The sequence below is a fragment of the Erithacus rubecula genome, assembly GCF_903797595.1.
Source record: "Erithacus rubecula genome assembly, chromosome: 2".
NCBI classification, from domain to species: domain Eukaryota; kingdom Metazoa; phylum Chordata; class Aves; order Passeriformes; family Muscicapidae; genus Erithacus; species Erithacus rubecula.
In genome coordinates, this window is record NC_136685.1 from 79,101,075 (window position 1) to 79,119,306 (window position 18,232).

At 36.7% G+C, this 18,232-nt stretch overlaps 1 protein-coding gene across 3 annotated transcripts in view; it reads left to right on the plus strand.

The window, feature by feature from the left end:
- The window catches only part of PLD5 (phospholipase D family member 5), a 158,943-nt gene that overhangs the window by 89,508 nt on the left and 51,203 nt on the right, over window positions 1-18,232 (plus strand). For all 3 annotated transcript variants that reach the window (XR_013773437.1, XM_079298893.1, XM_079298894.1), the window contains exon 3: window positions 10,843-11,011. Coding sequence is in view for 2 of the 3 variants with exons in the window: in XM_079298893.1 (XP_079155019.1) it covers window positions 10,843-11,011 (169 nt within the window). In the remaining variant the exon portion in view is untranslated. The remainder of the gene's footprint in view (window positions 1-10,842; window positions 11,012-18,232) is intronic.

Sequence of the window (18,232 nt, forward strand, 5' to 3'; positions counted from 1 at the left end):
AGCTAAAAGGAAATTATTGTCATCCATGAAAATAGCAAAGGAGAGAGAAATTACAGGGTGCTATCTCAGTTATTGAGGATAAAAGCTAGAGCAGGTAAGAGGATATCAAATGAGGCGAGTTTCTGCCTAGGAAAGCAGCAAGATAAAAATATTCCAGTATGACAAGTGGTGGTAAAAACTCTTACTTGCCCTATTATCTTTTCCTCATCTGGATGCCAAGGTCATGGATTCAATCCCTGTAGAGGCTGTTCACTTAAAGAGTTAGACTTGGTGGTCCTTGTGAGTCCCTAACAACTCAGAATATTCTGTGAGAATTTAAGAATAAAGGCATATGAAACATTGCCTGAAGTAGTAAGGAGAGAGACTTGATCACCCAGGAAATCTCCATTTGAGTGTGGAATATCTACTTAAGGTTCTACACACTGTCCACAGGATTCATTCTTAAGGCAATAGATCTGGTTTTGTAATTGCTGCAGCTAAAAGGAAGTTGCAGGAAACTTCCAAAGAGTTATCATTAGAAATAGTAATTAGAAGTCTTAGTTGTTACTGCTGTGCTTCTTGTAATCATGAAGCTGCCAAGTTATCTGTAAAGCCCCTTAAAAAACCAAAACAGAAGAAAAAGCCATACACAAAAACCCGTCACCCAGAACAGAAGCCAAATTACTCTTATCTGAGGCATCTTATGTAAAGAATTGAATGATGAAAATTTAGGTAGCAGTACTTAAAAGTATGTCCCTCAGTAATGTTTACTGTCAGCAGAATTTTTCAGAGGCCGGTGCTGCTTCTTTCTAATGTTGTAATTCTTAGGAATTTGCCAAAATTTAATCCTACTTTGTCACTACTGCTTGAGTAACAAGAAGTGCCACTAATAAGAGCTTTCAGTCTACCTGGACTAATCAGATATGGTGGAGAAACAGAATAGAATGCACAGATCTGTCCTGGAGATTTAGTAACAGTATTATGTTTTCTGCCAATTAAATAATTTGGAAGAAATTTATTGAGAGGAATATTAACTAGATGGAGCAAAACAACAGAGGTCATCTAGGATTTAATATGTAGAAGAGGGAGGCAAGGGGAGAAGGAGCCGTGGGAGTGGTAGTGTTCAAAACAGGGCACATCTAGGGCAAAAGATAAGAGGGAAAAAAAAGATGGCACGTGGTTAGAGCAAGGATTTTTGATGCAGAGAATGCCCAGGAAAAAAATACTAGAGTAGGCCTATTGTCTTTAGAAAACCCAGTGATCCCAACACAAGGACTCTGCTGACTCCATTCCAACTTCCTTCGAGCATTTATTTTCTCAATAGCAAGAAGAATGAAAATCTCACAAGAATGAATATTTCATTCAAAGGGATGCGTTTTGAGCACTTACCAACAAAGTATAAATTCATTATACAAAACATCATCACAATGAAGGATAACCATGAGAGAAATTGTCTTTGTTCTCTCTCACAAAGTGCTTCACAAGGAGCTGGAATGAATAAGCATCTGGGGACAAATTTTTGATGAGAAATATGGGAGCTAAAGAATGAAGTAGTTGTAGAGAAGCTGGTTAAGCTACTTGAAGTTTGTCAGAGCAGATATGAGCTCCTGAAGTGCTGTTGTGACCCCAAACAAATTTCAGTCATATGCAAACATTGATGTGCCATCCTTTGTTGACGATGAATCTTATTAAAAAGATGAAAATGCAAGCTGTTTTCCCTCTGTTGTTTTAAACACTATTGTGAAATCACAGTCTGAAAGGAAGTTATTCTGGCACGTGAGAAGATGCTGAGGAGTTTTGTAGCACGTTTTAGACATGACAGAGGACAGGGGCGTATCACAGACAAATTTTCGAGCTTCTTGTCATAATTCGTCATAGCCTAACAATAACCTAATGGGAGTGTCTTACAGAAAGCCCAAATATATCCGAGGAACAGATGGCAGTTTCTGTTCTTAGTCTGTGTCCATTAAATAGATTCACAGATATCCCTGAGGCTTGTCTCTGTTGTGCATAAAGAGAGCCATGAGCAGAACACTGCAGCGTTTGACCTCTGTATTGTGCCTTCTTGTATGTGAAATTCAGCATGCTCTGAAATGAATGATGATTAGTGTCTAGAGATACTGTTGCTTTCTTTGACATAAAAGTGCCTGGGTATTTAATTTGAAAAAGAATTTTGAGTAATTCAAACAAGAGATTGTGAAATAAGATTTACTCGAACATAAGATTTACTTGAAACTTAAGATTTTTTTTTCTGATGGAAATATAGGCATTATACCATTTTTAAATGGTGCAAATCAAAGCTCTGACAGCCACCAAAGAATTGCACAGATCTAGAAATGTGTTGTATGTTGCCTTTTCTATTGATTATGAATTTTGAAAGGTCAACTTCCATCAGAACATGGGGAAAGTGAGATGATGGCTGTGCCAGTTTGGTTCAAATAATGTCTTTTTGACATTTCTTGTGGCCTTATCAAACACTCCATTTTTGCATTATGATGTTATGTAAATGTACTTATCTCTGTGCTGAACTTTTAGGTAAAGTATGAAAGTTGTGCTGTGCTTCAGCTCTGATTACTGATTACACAGCACAGTGGGGCTTCAAGACCTGCAACTCAGGCTGGATTTAGATAGTAATGATCAATCATCAGTTCCTGCAAGGTTTTACCTGAAGTTAAATTATTAGAGACGACATCTGAATGTTTCCTAAATGGAACTCAGTTCTGTGTTTTGGAATTTCAGGTGTAATTGTCACTATTGCAGCAATAGTTGTCACTATAACAAGTAATTCTTCCCTTGTGGAATAAGGCACTGATTCTCATAGATGAAGATGGGACAATAAAGCATAGCATTGGGATAGTGTAGTGATTTTCCAGTCAAACCAACCTTTAACTAAGTCTGTGGTCAATCTGTTGTTAATTTCAGGTATTGAGTTCTTTTGTTATTCATGAATTTATATACTGAATTGAAAATAAGAGCAACAGAAGGCCACTATTATATGGGCTTTAGCTTTGTTATATTTTTCCACTAGTCTTTATTAAATGTAGCCATGCTTGTTTCTGGTTTGATGGCTTGGCTGCTCAGCTTTATAATGTAATTTTCCTTAGCTGGTGTAAAAAAAATTCTATCCAAGTCATAAACAATGCAATATTTATAATTATTCCATAAAGTATTTATATGTTCTGGCATACCAGGTCTTTGTCTGCTTGATTTGAATGTATATAAATGGTTACGGAAGGTATAAAAAGGAGGATGAATTGTTCTGAGATTTTTTTGTTCTGATTTGTACCTGAAAAATCTTCTTTTACTGAATTGGTGAGAAATGCCAGATTGAAGTCTGGAAGACTAGACTCTACATGCAGTTTTATCAGTAAATTAAAAGTCAATTCAGTAAACTAAAGAGTTCTTTGCATTTTTATGATGATAATTCTACAAGTTACAGAGAGATTTCACAGTCTCAACTGTTGATTCCTACTAGTGATTACTAGTTCTCAGATTTATTTTGCTTTTTGTATATGTAGACTTTTAACAATCAGACAGGTTAATTTGCTTTTGAAATAATTTTAAAATATCTAATTTATTTAGGTTTTCTCAAATAGGGACAATAATATGGTTCAGGCATAACATAACAGGGCTAGAAAACTGAAGCAAAACCACAGTGTTTTATTCCAAAAAGGTCTTTATATGTATTTTGTCTGTCTCTTTTCATTAGATTCTGATTTTTTTTTTCTTCTTCTATGTGGGCTTTTTTATTGAGTCCTAATGAGGCTAAATAGTTTTATACAATGAAAACAACAATGTTATTTCAACATCCTTGTTTCAACATTTAGAGAGCGAAGGGCAGTTGGTAAGGATTATTTTGGTGTGCACCTAGATATGTAAAAGTGTAGGAAAAAGAACAGTATTGAGTGGATACTGTTCTGCATAATTCACAAGAAATCCTAAGTCTGCAGAAACCATGTGAAAAGTCCTAAGGCTACTTAAGGCTCTGTGCTCATTGTACTTTATTGATGTATTTTCATGAACTGAAGCAAATATCAATCATGTCAGGAAAATAAATTAAGATCTTTAATGTTTGCTATTCATTCTTTCTTGATATTTTATATGACTGCTATCTTTGTTCCAGTATTAAAATTATCTTGGCAGGCTAGATTGAATTTCCAGCTAAGGTTCAGATTTGCTTTGACACCAGGGAAATACTGTCCCTAGTAGGGTGAAGTGACATTGTGAAACATCTGGTCGATTCTTTCCCTCTTTTGCATGCAGTTTTGCCTTTGGGAACTGAAAGCTGCATCTGAGATGCAACTGTGAAAATTTCATTTTATCACTTAAAATGTGTTTAATTACAAATCATTCACAGGTTTTGACCTTGGATGACTGATGAATTTGGTATGATGGATCCTTCTTTAAACTTTCATGGTTATGGTGTGTTACAACACAGATATTGTGTTATTCATCACAGTAGGACTTTATTATTGGTACATTCTTCTGAAGATGATCGTATCAGAGGGAGGGTATCATCCTTTTCATACATAAGAATCCATGGGGCAATCCAAAGAGAAGAGGTATTCAGGGAGTGCTTCTAGTTATTTGACTAGAGAATTGAGCCTAATCTTTAACTGGTAAAAACCAATATCATTCCACTGACATAAGTGCTGACTGAAAATCTTATTTTCTATATTGTACCAACTGAGAGTGTGGGACATAAAATCTGCCAAGATTAATGGATGTGCTGTGCGTGTCCGCATGCTGTATTTGTCTTCTAGACATCGTGATGAGTGGGCACAAAAACAATTATGTGGGCACAGCAATAACAAAGTGATCTTCAAGTTGATTACAAAAAATATAAGAAAGCCTAAGTAGTGTGGAGTTAAAGTATGTTTTGAAATATAGTTATCATACTTCAGTTGCTTCTATGGACTGCTAAGAGAAAATGAAAAGAAACTAAGTGCAAAGAAGAGGCAGCTGTAGAAGGGGAAAGGTGGAAATTCTAATTACAGGAGTTAAATGGTGTACTTAAAGATATACTTCAGCAAATACTTGAAGTTGTCAGGGCTTTTTATTCCCACTCTTGTGCCACAGCCACCTTCTGCAGCTGCATGTTGAAAAGGACAAGCCACTCACTTGGCTGAAGAGGCGTGTGTCTTCTGAGTCCAGTCACTGATGGTATTCACAGAATTTCAGCCTCTGTTTAGGAGATCTGTCAAAATGTTTGCAGGATGGCTTAACCAGCTGTAGCTGCAGGTTACTGAGCACAGCATCTGTGTCTCTTGCATCTGTCATGTAAAGTGCTGGAGCCCTTTCTTGGGTCAGGGTGCCCTGGTGCCATGCTGGCCCTCATGAACAGTGTGAGTCACTGACTGACTCCTGTGGTGGAGAGCAGAAACCCAGGGCCATTGTGTCCTCTTTGGCTTAAGGCAGCACAGCCTTTCATTTTAAACATCACTCCAGTCTGCTCTACCATGTACTTGGAAATGTTCAAATGAAACTCTGTACCTTGCATGTCTGCAGAAAAATATATTTAATATCATAAACCTGAATCTATCTGCATTCACCACAGATTTCGTGTTTTGTCTCTGAACATCAAGGTCTTCATGACTAAAATTCAAAAAGCAGACAAGTAAATGCCATAAAAGAGCTTTCTTTTATAAAGAAAGTACATGCATGTACTCAGCCACTTGCACACATACAAACACACACAAATGCCTCAGAAGCTGAGACTGTCAGTGTGAGAGGACTGTTACAGAATCTGTGATATATTTTCAGATGCTAATAGTGCATTAGGTGCTTTTCAGTACTGAGCTTGAACTCACAATCCTTTATAAATTCAATCTTAGCTGCTTTGCATTTCACTTTGGTCTTGAATTCCCTATAATGGGTCAAACATTTTATATAAAATTGAAATTCACAGCATAAGCATGTGATAGCACATTTTGTAACTTCTCGTGCTGTAGGAATTAGATGTAATAAATTACAAAGTAAATACTACATGCAATGCACAGTTTGATTTTTCTTTACTGGATATACTATGTAGTTATCCAAATACACTGGGTACTTTTATGCTCCAGTTCTGATCTCAAAGCACTTTCTGCATTTGATCTTCCAAATCATTACCACTGTCTTTAAGTATAATATCCAAATGCAGTTGTTCTATACTTTTTCTCTTTTTTTCTGATACTTTTTCTGTGAACCCAGAAAGCAGAGTTTGTTTTGCATGTTTCTGAAATTGTAACTGTACCCTGTCTAGAAGTGCATTTCTTAATCCCTTCAGAATCAAGAGCTGGAGCTGTAGATCAGTTGAGAAGAAAAGGTGCTCTTGGCCAGGATGACAGATAATTATTAGATCTGAAGAGGCAGAGTGATGGAAGGGGTGTGATGAAGAGGGATGTGGAGGGTTTGAAAGTGACATGATGAAAGCCTTAATTGAAAGCACTGGTTTGAGAAAGATGGTAGGTTTTGAATGAACATTAAGATTCTGCTGTTATAAGAGAAGCAGAACTGGAACTCTGTGAGCAGATGTGGTCCTTTAGGCCAGGGGATGGTGATTCCAGGGCTTCTGGGTTAAGAAAGAGGAAAAAGCAGTCAAAAGAGGGTGTTTTTAAATAGGACCCTAGTGTAGAGTCAGGACTCACCTACCTTTCACAATTATCTTCTTTTTTTTTGTCTGCCTTGTCTGAAACAGAGCAGCCTTATGTCAAAGCCTTTGTTCATCTTTTGTTTCTTTACTGTCTCATACAAATCATTGCAGTGTTTTCTTACTAAATTTCTTCCCTTTAATGGTGAGTAAATTCAGATGATGTAGAGATGCTCAAGTGCATATGACCTGGGTTTTCTTTGATGGATGACTGTGGATTGAGACAAACTTGAAAGAATAATGTTCCAGAGTTTATTGTTTTAATACGGTGTGAACCATCAAAAAATATTCCTTTTATACTAGTAGAATTGTCAGAGTTAAATTTTCTGACAGAGCTATAATTTTCTGCCAAAGCCCAAAACTTTTTCAAGAGATAGACATATAGCATCTGCCTATTTTCACTGTCCTAGCCCTCTCTACTTTAATTAACCCATGTGCTAAATTAAGAACCTCTGTTTATTTCTGAGGAACAATTTGGTCTGACATTAGAAACAAACCTTCTTGTTTTCTAACCAAAGAACTGTCAAAGATTAACAAGAATCCTTAAACGTACAAAAATCACTTGGTATTGCTAAATGTAAGTCATGGCTGAGCTCAGAAGAGTTTTATTATTGAGGTCAAGGTCAATTCTGTGGTAGGCATTAAATACTATTCATTGCCCCATGTCTGTAAGCTAAGAGGAGCTTGGTCTCACTCTGCCCCTTGTCTCTCTGTCTAATTTCACAGAAATTGTGTAATGTTACTTTCTTAATCTGAGGTAATTTTGAGGATATTCAGCTGTAAAAAGAGACAAGTGTACGATGATGAAATATCAGATGAATATCAGATGAAATAGAGCACCAGGGAATCAGAGAGGGGAAGGACATCTTCATTCAACAGGTGTAAGGTTATCTGCTAATGATTTTGAGGATAGGAAAAATCTCATTTAATCACCATGGTACATTTGTGTTTCACTTTGTTAGTATCTCATTTTTGCAGAATGAACTATGTCACTGTGTCTAACTTTCCTCAAGGTCTGTGAATGACCTTCTCTCCTACCATATTTGAAGAACCTCTTTGTGTGTCATATTGGAACAAAAATGAAAGCTAAATTTAGCTTTTATTGATGGGATTGGGGTTTGCAAACTCAATTTTTTTCACAGAACTTCTAACAAAACTCATCTTGACTTAGCCCTGGAACTTTGCTATTGTGCCAAACAAAAAGGGAATATAAAGGCAAAATCACTTAATATAAAAATTGGGTGCTTGGCTATTTGTATTGCTTCTGAGATTGGTGTTGGGTTTTAACATTGGAAGTTTATGGCAGAATCAATTCATTATTAAAGAGAAATCTGCACTCTGAAAACAATGTTTTAATAGTGCCCTAGCTAGATGAAATACCTTCTTTTTTTCCTTTTTTTCCCCTTTTATTTTTGCTAAAGAACACAAAGTAGAATCATAGAATATGATGAGTTGGAAGGGTCTCATCAGGGTTATTGAGTCCAGCTTGTGGCCTTGCAAAGGACATCCCAAGAATCTCATCATGTGCCTGAGAGCATTTTCCAAACCCTTCTCACACTCAGGCTTGGTGCTGTGACCACTTCACTGTACTTGCTATTTTGTATAACAGAAGAGGAGGAAAGATTTTACCAGATAGTATCAGTTCTGAATAACAGCTTTGTTAACATCTGGCTTCTACTGGACAACCAAACCCAAATCATGCAATGACAGGAGCTGTGCAGTCATGTGTGTTATTTAGTGCTGGTGCCAAAGCCTGGTGAATGCTATGCAGATTTAGAAGCTGGAAGATGTTCTAGTGAAGAGCAAGTTCATTACAATAGTCAGAACAAACTTCCTTGCCAAGAGGCACCTTGTCCTTGACAGGACAGTAATTGACTCCTTGACTCCTTCAGTACAGCCCATAGGAACCACTACTAAATGCCACTGGAAGTGACTGTGACAGATTTAGTCCCATCAGTTGTTTTGTGGGCTCCTGTGTAATTCATTTGCATGGGTGCCACTAGAAAACACTGTGTAGGTGAGGAGATATTCTCATGTTGGGAAATTTTGGTCACTATTTGTTTAAGGGAGTGATGTGCACTTCTAAATTCTAGATAAATAAGAACTGCATTTGACATTATTTTTGAATAATTACTTGATATTAAGAATGTCTTTGAAGCATATTCAGAATAACTCTTTCCTGTATCTAGACGTGATTGAGTTGGGAATGGAAGATTTCAGAAAGAGTGCATTCATTTCTGATCTTTGCAGCTGGATAATGAGAGGGGTTTCATGTCCTTGTAGAGATCACTTTATCTTCTCAGCTTCAGTTTCAAGCTCTTTGAAGGTGGCCATCCTACCAACTCTGCATAAAAAAAGTTCTGGAAACATGGGCATACTAAGAGCTACAATATGATTAGTAATGCTAACTACTGAAAAAGATCAAGCCATGCTTTCAAGGGATCTAACCATTTTCTTATGAAGTTCTCTAACAGGATTATTGGAAAAAGTAAGCCTAAACCCCTGAGTGTTAAAGAGTTTATTTTAGTTTCTTTCTAAATGCTTTTAAAAGGACAGTCAATTTTTAGAGTACTAGTTATTTCAGAAAGTTTGTAAACAAGGTAGGTAGAATGTTTTAGGGTAAAATATACTTTAAAGACATTCAAAATCTGGTTGGGATTTTAATATTTTAATGCTTATTTTCTGATTTCCAGCTCCATTACTGCAATGTAGCAAAGTTTAATGTTAATAAATAGAATAGTGTGCTCAAAGTAAGTTGTGGAGAGTGTCATTGGTAATTGCAGCTTAGTGGTACCACATTTGGGTGATTTGGAGGAATAAGAGAACATGCAGGAGGAGCTGTGCCTGTTCTGGTTTGGATTGTGGGATTTTTTGCCATGCCAGGAGATTGACCACGGGTTTACTTGATCACAATTCTTGCTGTTTTTTCTTAACATTGTTTAACAGTACCAATCTTCAATCTTTTAATGGGTTCACTTCACAAACATGCTAGGTATTCTGAAACAGCTGTAAAAGTTTCCATGTGAACCCTCTAGGATGAACTGAATTAATAGAATATTCTGTATTAATCTGTTTTTCTAAGAGTCAAAACATGTACAATTCTCTTTTACCCTGGAATTTTGTAATAATGATTTACTTAAAGTTTACAAATTATATTCATATCATGGGAGTTGTTAATTAACACTATTGACAAATACAAAAACAGTGTAGAAATGCTTGATGTACTTGTATATGATAGAGGAGTGTTCTCTGAGTTCCTATTACAGCTTTCCTACATCTGGTTTGTATCATTCACAGTAGAAGTGGCAGATGTTGGGGGCATTTATATGAAAATTTATTCTCTTTACTTAAAGGCAGAATTGAAGCACTTGTTTTACTTTATTTAATTTTTAAATTCCTCTGCTGACTGTAGAAAGAAGCTTTACCTGCTGCAATTTAGCAATTTAGCAGTGAGGTGCTGTGCTGAATGAAACACATCATTTCCCTGAAGAAGAGGAGCAGGTTTCAAGCTGACAGTTTACTAGAGTGCTTGTTCACCTTCCTGGATGTGATTGTATCTATATGAATTTGTGTACTCTAATTTGAAAATGTTTTGAATACTTTAGAAAGTAAGATCAAAGAGCTTTCAAAAAAGAGCAAGATGCTAAAAGGTCATAATTTTTTTTTTAACCACTGGGTCACAGTTAGAGCCTTACATAGGTAAAAAAAAAAAAAAAACAGAGAGATTGGGTAGAGCAGTTGTAAAGGGAGAATTTGTAGGTAGAGATGGCAATGTAATAAAATGTAATCTGTAAAGACAGACCTAAGAGAATGCCAGGGAGTGTGCTTCCTGCCACATTCCTTAGAGAGAAGAAAATAAATTCAGAGATGAGAGTGGCACAGCAAGAGGAGATTGTTTCATTCTTCCCATCCTCACCTTATGGACTGATTCCCAGTTACTGTGTTGTAAGAAATAACCTTTTCCCTCTGTAAGCTAATTTTGCAGGGCTTTGAAAGCTTAATTGGCTTTGCTGCATTAGCAGTAGGTCACTTCTGCACTTCCCTGTTCTGGGAAGTGTGGAACATGATAGTCAGATGCTTCAGGGAGAGTTGCAGGGTGGCAAACTGCTGAGAGCCTCTTGGAGCAGCTGTTAAACCCCAGGCCCAAAACCTGAAGTTCTTTACAATTTGGAACCTTCTAATAAAGAAAAGTGCTTTTGTTAAGTGGTTATTTTTTCCTTATCTATTCTCAGGGTTGCTCTTGTGGAAAATATTCCTGAAGGGATCAACTATTCAGACAGTGCACCATCCCATTTGTCTCTTTTCCAAGGCTGGATGAATTTGCTTAATATGGCTGAAAAGTCTGTTGACATAGTATCTTCCCAGTGGGACCTCAATCACAGTCATCCATCAGCATGCCAGGTATGTTCTAGCCTAACAAAGAGTGAGACCTTAACAGTCTGTTCTTGTTGTCAAACTATTAATTTTGCAGAACTAAAACCCTTCCCTGTAGCAGAACTATTTGTTTGGACAGTCTAAAAAATAATTTTCTTATGGGGATTTTCCTGCCAATGCAAAAGTTTCTGAGATTAGTGATGTGTTTGGACTAGATGGCATTCAACATATACTAATAGCACTTCCATCTTAGGAAAGAAAGTCATTAAGTGTAACCTTAAGAAAGCTGTCAAATTGTATCTATACTAGCACATCCTCCTATTTGTGATTATTCATAAATCTGTGCAATTATTTTGTATTTGGTGCTACTGATGAAATAAAAAGGCAAGCATGTGGATTAATTCTCCAGCCAAATAGATGGATAGAATTACACTCACAAGGAACAATAGCCTATCAGATGATTCATAGCTTTTCAAAATTAGTCTTGGGAGGGAGCAGTGTTCAAAATTTCTGCAATTAAAAACAGCATGAAAAATCATAAATCATAGTGAATAAGGCAGACATGCATTACAGTGTTGCTGTGCCAACAAGCACTTCATTCTTGAGAGCAATTCTCTTAAAAATATGGTCAGGAAAGGTTTCCATTTAGCATCACTTGTGAAACTAAGATAACAAAGAAGGGATAGGCTGAGAGTATCTCCTCTTTTCCACTAGATAGATTGGTTGCTGAAAGGAGCCACTCAGCTGACACGAAATGGGGCTGAAATGACAGCCAGGTAACTATATGGAGTCAACTACTATTGTACCATGGCATAAACTCTTGTCATTTCTTTCTAGTTCTGTTGATGCTGTGCAGTAAAAAATGCCTTTTGGTAGATGATAGGCAAATCCTGGTATTCTAACCAACTATATTCTGCTTCTTTTATAGACTATAGCCTAGCTGAGCACCATGCATTAACTTTTCTTCAGAATAAGTTTAGTGCATGCCCATTTAAAGTACTGAAAATAAAAGATGAGCAGATAAATAGAAAATGTAATGCAAACCCTTCATTTTAGAACACTTATAAATATTGGAATATGGTTTGTGAATAAATTTATGGAGTATCAAAATATTGACTTTTTTCACAATGTAATTATACAGCTAAGCTTTATTTAAATTTTTTGCCTAAGTAGCTTCAAACCCATGTACTGTCATTCAAGCAGATGAATTCAAGGAGATAGTGCCTTAGATGTTTCTAGGATGTGCATGAATTGTTATGTGCATGAATCTTTCAAAAATATTTTGTCTGAAAAAAATTCAGCATGTCATTTGCTTCAAAACTGGCAGAGCCTAACAAATCCCAAACAGAAGATAAAAAACCAGCAAAATTAAAATTGGGATTTCAGTAGTTAAGCATCAAATCAATTCCCTTTTCAACATTCACATTGCAAAATAAAAACTGTAAGATTTTGTTCAGCAGGGAAAGGAAAAAGAAAAGCTGGAAAAATGAAACATTTTTCATAATATTCTGTTCTAGCTATCTTCTTCTGTGTGCTAGTAGTCTTACAAAAATGAGTAATTACTTCTGCTTAAATGCAATTAATATTCCAGTCATTTTCTCATTTATACAGCAGTGTGGGCTGAGCAGCTGATAGATCTTTCTGTTGAGCTTGTCCATTCAAGCCAGAACATGGTATTGTTATTGGCCAGTCTGACTGCTAAAAAATTGCCAAGAGGCAGTGTTTCTTAGCAAATTGCTGTCCCAGAGAATGTACACAAAGCTCACACTGTGAAAAGGAAGGGAGAAAACTTGTATTGCTACATCTGATTTCTCCTCTCAGTGAAGTGAAATTTCAGAGAAGCTTCAATAACTATAGTCTAGTAATTGTTTGAAGAATTAGTCCAATGTCCTCAAGTCTTTACAGTTTGAGGTTGGGGAAATTTGCCCAGCATAGCAGAAGCATTATGAAAGGTAAGGGGATGAGATGCAAAGCTCCCAGATAGTAGAGTGCTTAGTGAATGAGTTCTAGCTGTTCGTTGAATGAGTCTTGTTTTTTAGAAACTAAGAACATAACCATTTTCCCTACAGACCCACATCCTGCTATATAATTAGCAATTTCCATTTTATGAATATTCAAGTCATATTGGAGAGCAAGGTTTTCTACAAGAGCACTTGAACAGACATGGGTTTTTGAAGGAGAAAAGCAGAGTTGGCTAGATTTCGTTACCTCAATTAGTTACAAGGTTTAACTGCCTTCTCTATATGTGTCTGTGTAGTCATATACATAGATGCATGCATACATGTACACACAAATATGGGCAATATACATATTGAAGAAAAATACAGCAGGAAATTCTGCAACCTTGTATACACATATATATATGCCAATATATGTGTCACCTGTATATATATATATATATTGTCCATCTTCCCCAACATATATTGGACATCCATAGATACATATACATTTGTATATATAAAAGAGCAGGACTTCCTGCATTTTTCCTTTATTTTTGTTAGTGGGTATGTTACCTGGTGTCCTTGACTCTTGCTTGTCTGTATTTTGTTGTTATAAATCTAAATAAACATTCATTGCTGACTGAGCTGTCCAGGTCACAACAGCCATGCTCAGTCATCTGAGATGATGAGTTTTGCTAAATTGGATTCTCTAAAGACAGACACATGATGAGACAGTGTTTCTGTGCTTCAACAGATAAAGCAGTCAAACAAACAAATATTTGCTTGGCAAAATAGGGAGTTCTTTCTATGCTGCTTTCCTCATTCAGAAAAATCCACATATTTTGGCAAGTTTGTATTGTCATATGTGTGTTTTCAAGATAACAGGGTAGTTGTCCTGTAGCAGCATTGAGGTTTTTGTGGAATGTGAGTATGTGGCTCTTCCTGTGGTAATCTATGTTTAGAGATATTAGAAGAAAAAAGAAACTTATTTTTTGAGGATGGCTTTTGATTCATTTTTAGTGAAAAGAGAGAGGTGAATATAAGATCATGCTGGTTCACAATTTTCACAGTTCATTTCCTCTGGCTCATCTTTTGTTTTGAAACTTTAATTTAGAATGACCTTTTAGATTTCCAGCTAGTCCTTCGCAAACTTCAGTTTGTTTTTCACAAATCAGAATCAATGCTATCATGGCATTGCCATGTAAGCAGCACAGTTGTCCCCGGGTGGATATTTGGATAAACATAAGATGATCAAGGGTAGATCTGCATCTGATTTTTACAAGTGTCACATAAAAAATAGATACTTCTGATTTTATTCACCAGCCTGCTGTGCATGTCCCATATGGTTTGGTGGGAGAAGTCTCCCATCCATCTGATACTCTGTCTCACCTAAGGCAGCTGTCCAGCTCAGCAATGAATCTCTGATGAGGAGTCACGAGTCACTCACACATGAGCTCACCAAGGAGCTTATGTGATTTGCTTGGTACAACAAATGTTAGTGCAAGAGCTTAAGTTCCCTTCCTTGAAAATTATTTAAAAATGCAAATAAATACAAAGAAGAAGATATCTCCAAATCTAGTGGCTCCCAGTGGAAATTGGATAGGATCAGCTATAGAGATCTATAAGCTCATCTTTAAATAAACATCTCTCCTCTTCAGGTGGTGGCATTTCCCTGGTACTGACTGAGGCATAGAAAATAAATTCAATGAAAGGAGAGTTTTTAAAGTGAAATCATATTCCCTTCCTTTGCATTAGCTGTTTGGTTAGAAGAATTGAGGAAAGCATTTAAGTTTATTTGTTCTCTATTAAATAGCAGCTGTAAAAGTTGGGATTTCTTGATTTATTTGCTCTATTGGTTTCTGCCAGCATGCTATGGTTTTTAGTGATGTTTTAGAAATACACCCAGAGGCTTGATTGTGGGATAACTTGAAAAAAAATAGTAGAAATATATGTAAAAAATAGAAGAAAAGTCTATGAAATAACCAGGTTTTTTCTATGTGATTAAAAAGATATTAATTTTCTAAACTGCAGGAATTTATCTTATTGAAGAATATAATAATGCAATTTGGGAGTCCTTCAGTAAATACAGCATTTTCATGTTTGCATCTCCCCATTTTATTTCTAATGAGGAACCTAGGCTGATGGAGAGAAGAACAGACATGGGAAATCAGCCAGGCTACAATCAGCCTGTCTAGAGTCTGCCAATAAATTACTTTAGGGGAAATTTCATTACCTTTTGGTAATGACAACTTCAGGGGTTATTTTTTTAATTCACCAGTTTTCTGTGGCAGGTACAGTTGGGACTGATGTTTGAGATTTATGATAGTTTAAAGCTACCATGTGAAAGTCAATTTTTTCATGTGATAAATACTTATTACTTTCTATATTGTAAGTGATTTTCAAACAGCCCAGCGAAAAATGTCAGAGAATATTTTATCAGGATAAGCAGATTTCTGGTGGTAATATTTGTTAAAAAGCAGATATTGCTATAAGGTAGACACAGTTCATAACACTTGGCTGCTTCAGTTTCTCAGTCTTCTATATAGAAATTCTTCTGATCACTGTCACGTAGTTGTGCAGCAGCCTGGTATTGTCTCACAAAGGGAATGTGATCTGAATTACAGCATAAGGGTTTGTATTCAATGGAAGCATTTCAAATGTTCTGACAGCAGTAACAAAACATTTCAGACCTTCCATCCCATCTTTTTTTATTTTCATAGAACAAACCAGTAAAATTGCAAGTAAACATGTCAGAAAGTGTAGAAACTGAGTTTCAAATTAATATTAATGGGGAAGAAGTCTAGGTTCTCCAGCAGTGTGGGAAGAATTTCTAGTAACCCTGTTTACTGGAGTATGTACTTGTTTTTAAAATCAAGTTGTGAATTTTTCATTTGGGTCGTCGTGCTTAAGCCTTGGTCAGGGTATGAGTGCCTGCAGAGGGGTGATGCAGTGACAGGTGGGGGAATTCTTTCCAGTTTTGTCACAGGTGGTGGTTTTTATGTACCTGTCTGAACACAAATATTTGTGGTGAGCATGCTCCTGGTTTTAGCCATCACTACTTGGAGATGCTTTAAATGCTGAATCAATTTGAGGTTTTACCATTCATAAACATAATCAGAAAAAAAAAGCCATAATTGAATAGCTTGTGGTGTCCCTGATGTGAAAACATGCATTTTCAGAGGAGATTCATTGGGATGCAGGGCTGCACTCCAAGCAATCTGTGAACCCATAGGATGGGATGTTCAGCAGGCAGCATGGCCTGTAGGAGATGGGTATGTTGGTTACACCAGGGCATACTAATATCAAGGAAAACTCAGGATGTGCTGCCAAGTTCTTTTTTGTCCAAACTACAACTAATACAGAAAGTCCAGGCTTTTTTATCAAAGCTTTTATAAATCATATGTAAATGTAATCTGCAGGTATAAGTCACAATAATATCCAAAAATAGCTACCATAGGGAAATAAAATTAGGAGCCATCCCCTGAAGCAATTCATTTAATCAGTTTTAGACATTAACTTCCTAAGCATTTCTTTATCAGAACAGTTAACACATTAATTTGTACTGATAATGATAATAATTTTCCATCAAATTTATGAATGCATTTTCCATGTTTATTTCTGTATGCTAGAGCTTGCTGCTGTTCTTCTAGATAAAATCAGTTTTTGCAGATAACTCAAACAAAAATAGTGCTTTTCTGTCTACCTAGTAAATGGAATCAACCCAGAGAATCTGAGTAGCTTTTTCTACTTACATGTATATTAGTTAATATACATAATGCAAACCTTTTAATCCTTGAATTTCCCAGCTGACTTTTGCAAAGATGTGGCTGATGAAAACTGAAAGTGCTGGTGTTTCCAGTCAGGGAACCCATATGAAGCACATCCAAAGGCTGGCTGAGCTCTGACATGTTGGGAGCCTGATGCTTTGGGGTATCTGGGGGATGGGGCAAAGCAAGGATTGGGAATTCAGCAGACAGCAGGGCAGCGATTGCTGTTCCCAGATTTGGTTAGAGTCTAGGAGTGCCAGGCTGTAGCACTTGCATGAGAAACCCTCTTGGAGGGAGCAGGGCACCCAGGAACACTGCTAAGTGCACCTCTGCTCCCCCAGAATCATGCTGGAGCAGCTGCATAACTCTATGGGCAGCATCCATCTCTTCCACATCTCATTAATTCTTACATTCTCTGTAACATCTGCTCTTCTTCTTAAAAAGACCCACCACAATCTCTGGTGTAAGAATTAAGGATTGTTTTTAGCTTGATGAGGTATGTGAGGAAAAGCCACTCCTTGCCTTCTACAACAGCTCAGGGCCCTTGGTGTGTGAGTTAAAATCATAGATGGCATTTCTTACATATGGAGATGCCTAGTCACCTTGAGAAATGCTGAATCTGAATAAAAGAAGCATTTGGAACTTCATGCAAGGCGTGTTTTTGTTTTCCTATTCTGTTAGCTATTCTTTAATGCTTTCACTGTGGCAGCACTGTGTTCTCTGCCAAGTTCTTGTGAGCCTGGGATGAGCAGGGAGCTATACTAGGGATTTGAGTGAGCAAGCAGGCATACATTACAAAAGTAAAACAGTAGTTCTGTTTCCATTGCAGCCTCTGGCTGATTGAGAAAGCTGCATTTTAGGGGAATGGGTATTTTTATTTTGCCACATATATTTAAAATAAGTAAATATTAAAAAGTAGGTATGTACTTTAGACAGGGGAAGCACTATTTTCTGTGACTGTGTAATGCTTAAAGCCCAGCAAGGCTCAAAGTATCAACCTGTCTAGGCATTTACAGGGCAAATTTCTAGGCTTTCTACTGTCTGCTGCTAATGGGTTTTCAGTGTGTGGGGAGGGCTTTTGTCTGAGGTTTTGCTGGTCCATGCTGTGTCATATCATCCAAAACTGTTCTTTTTGGTAATTTTTGTTGAACTGATTCTTTTAAGATTCTTAGTTTGTACAGAGAATTACATAACATGTTTCTGTGAAGAGCTTTATCTTCCCTACCTGTTTATTTGGAAGTTGATGTATAGCTGTTACTTTTTTTGTTTTAGGTTTACCTTGGGGCAAACATTGCATTGAATCTAAAGTGAACTGTGTAGGTAGGGTAGGCATTTTGTAAGGTGCATAAACCCAAAGTCTTTCTGTATTGGACTGCTAATTGAAAGTGGTGTCTGCAGTACTAAGTTAGAGTAGAAACATGGTGAGCTCTGACTGTAATTGTAGTAACAGCACAGGAGTGATACACTGGAGAGTTTGTTCTTCAGGTGGTCTAGATGGATCTTACTAAACTTTTTAATTAAATTTAAAATATTGAACCTTA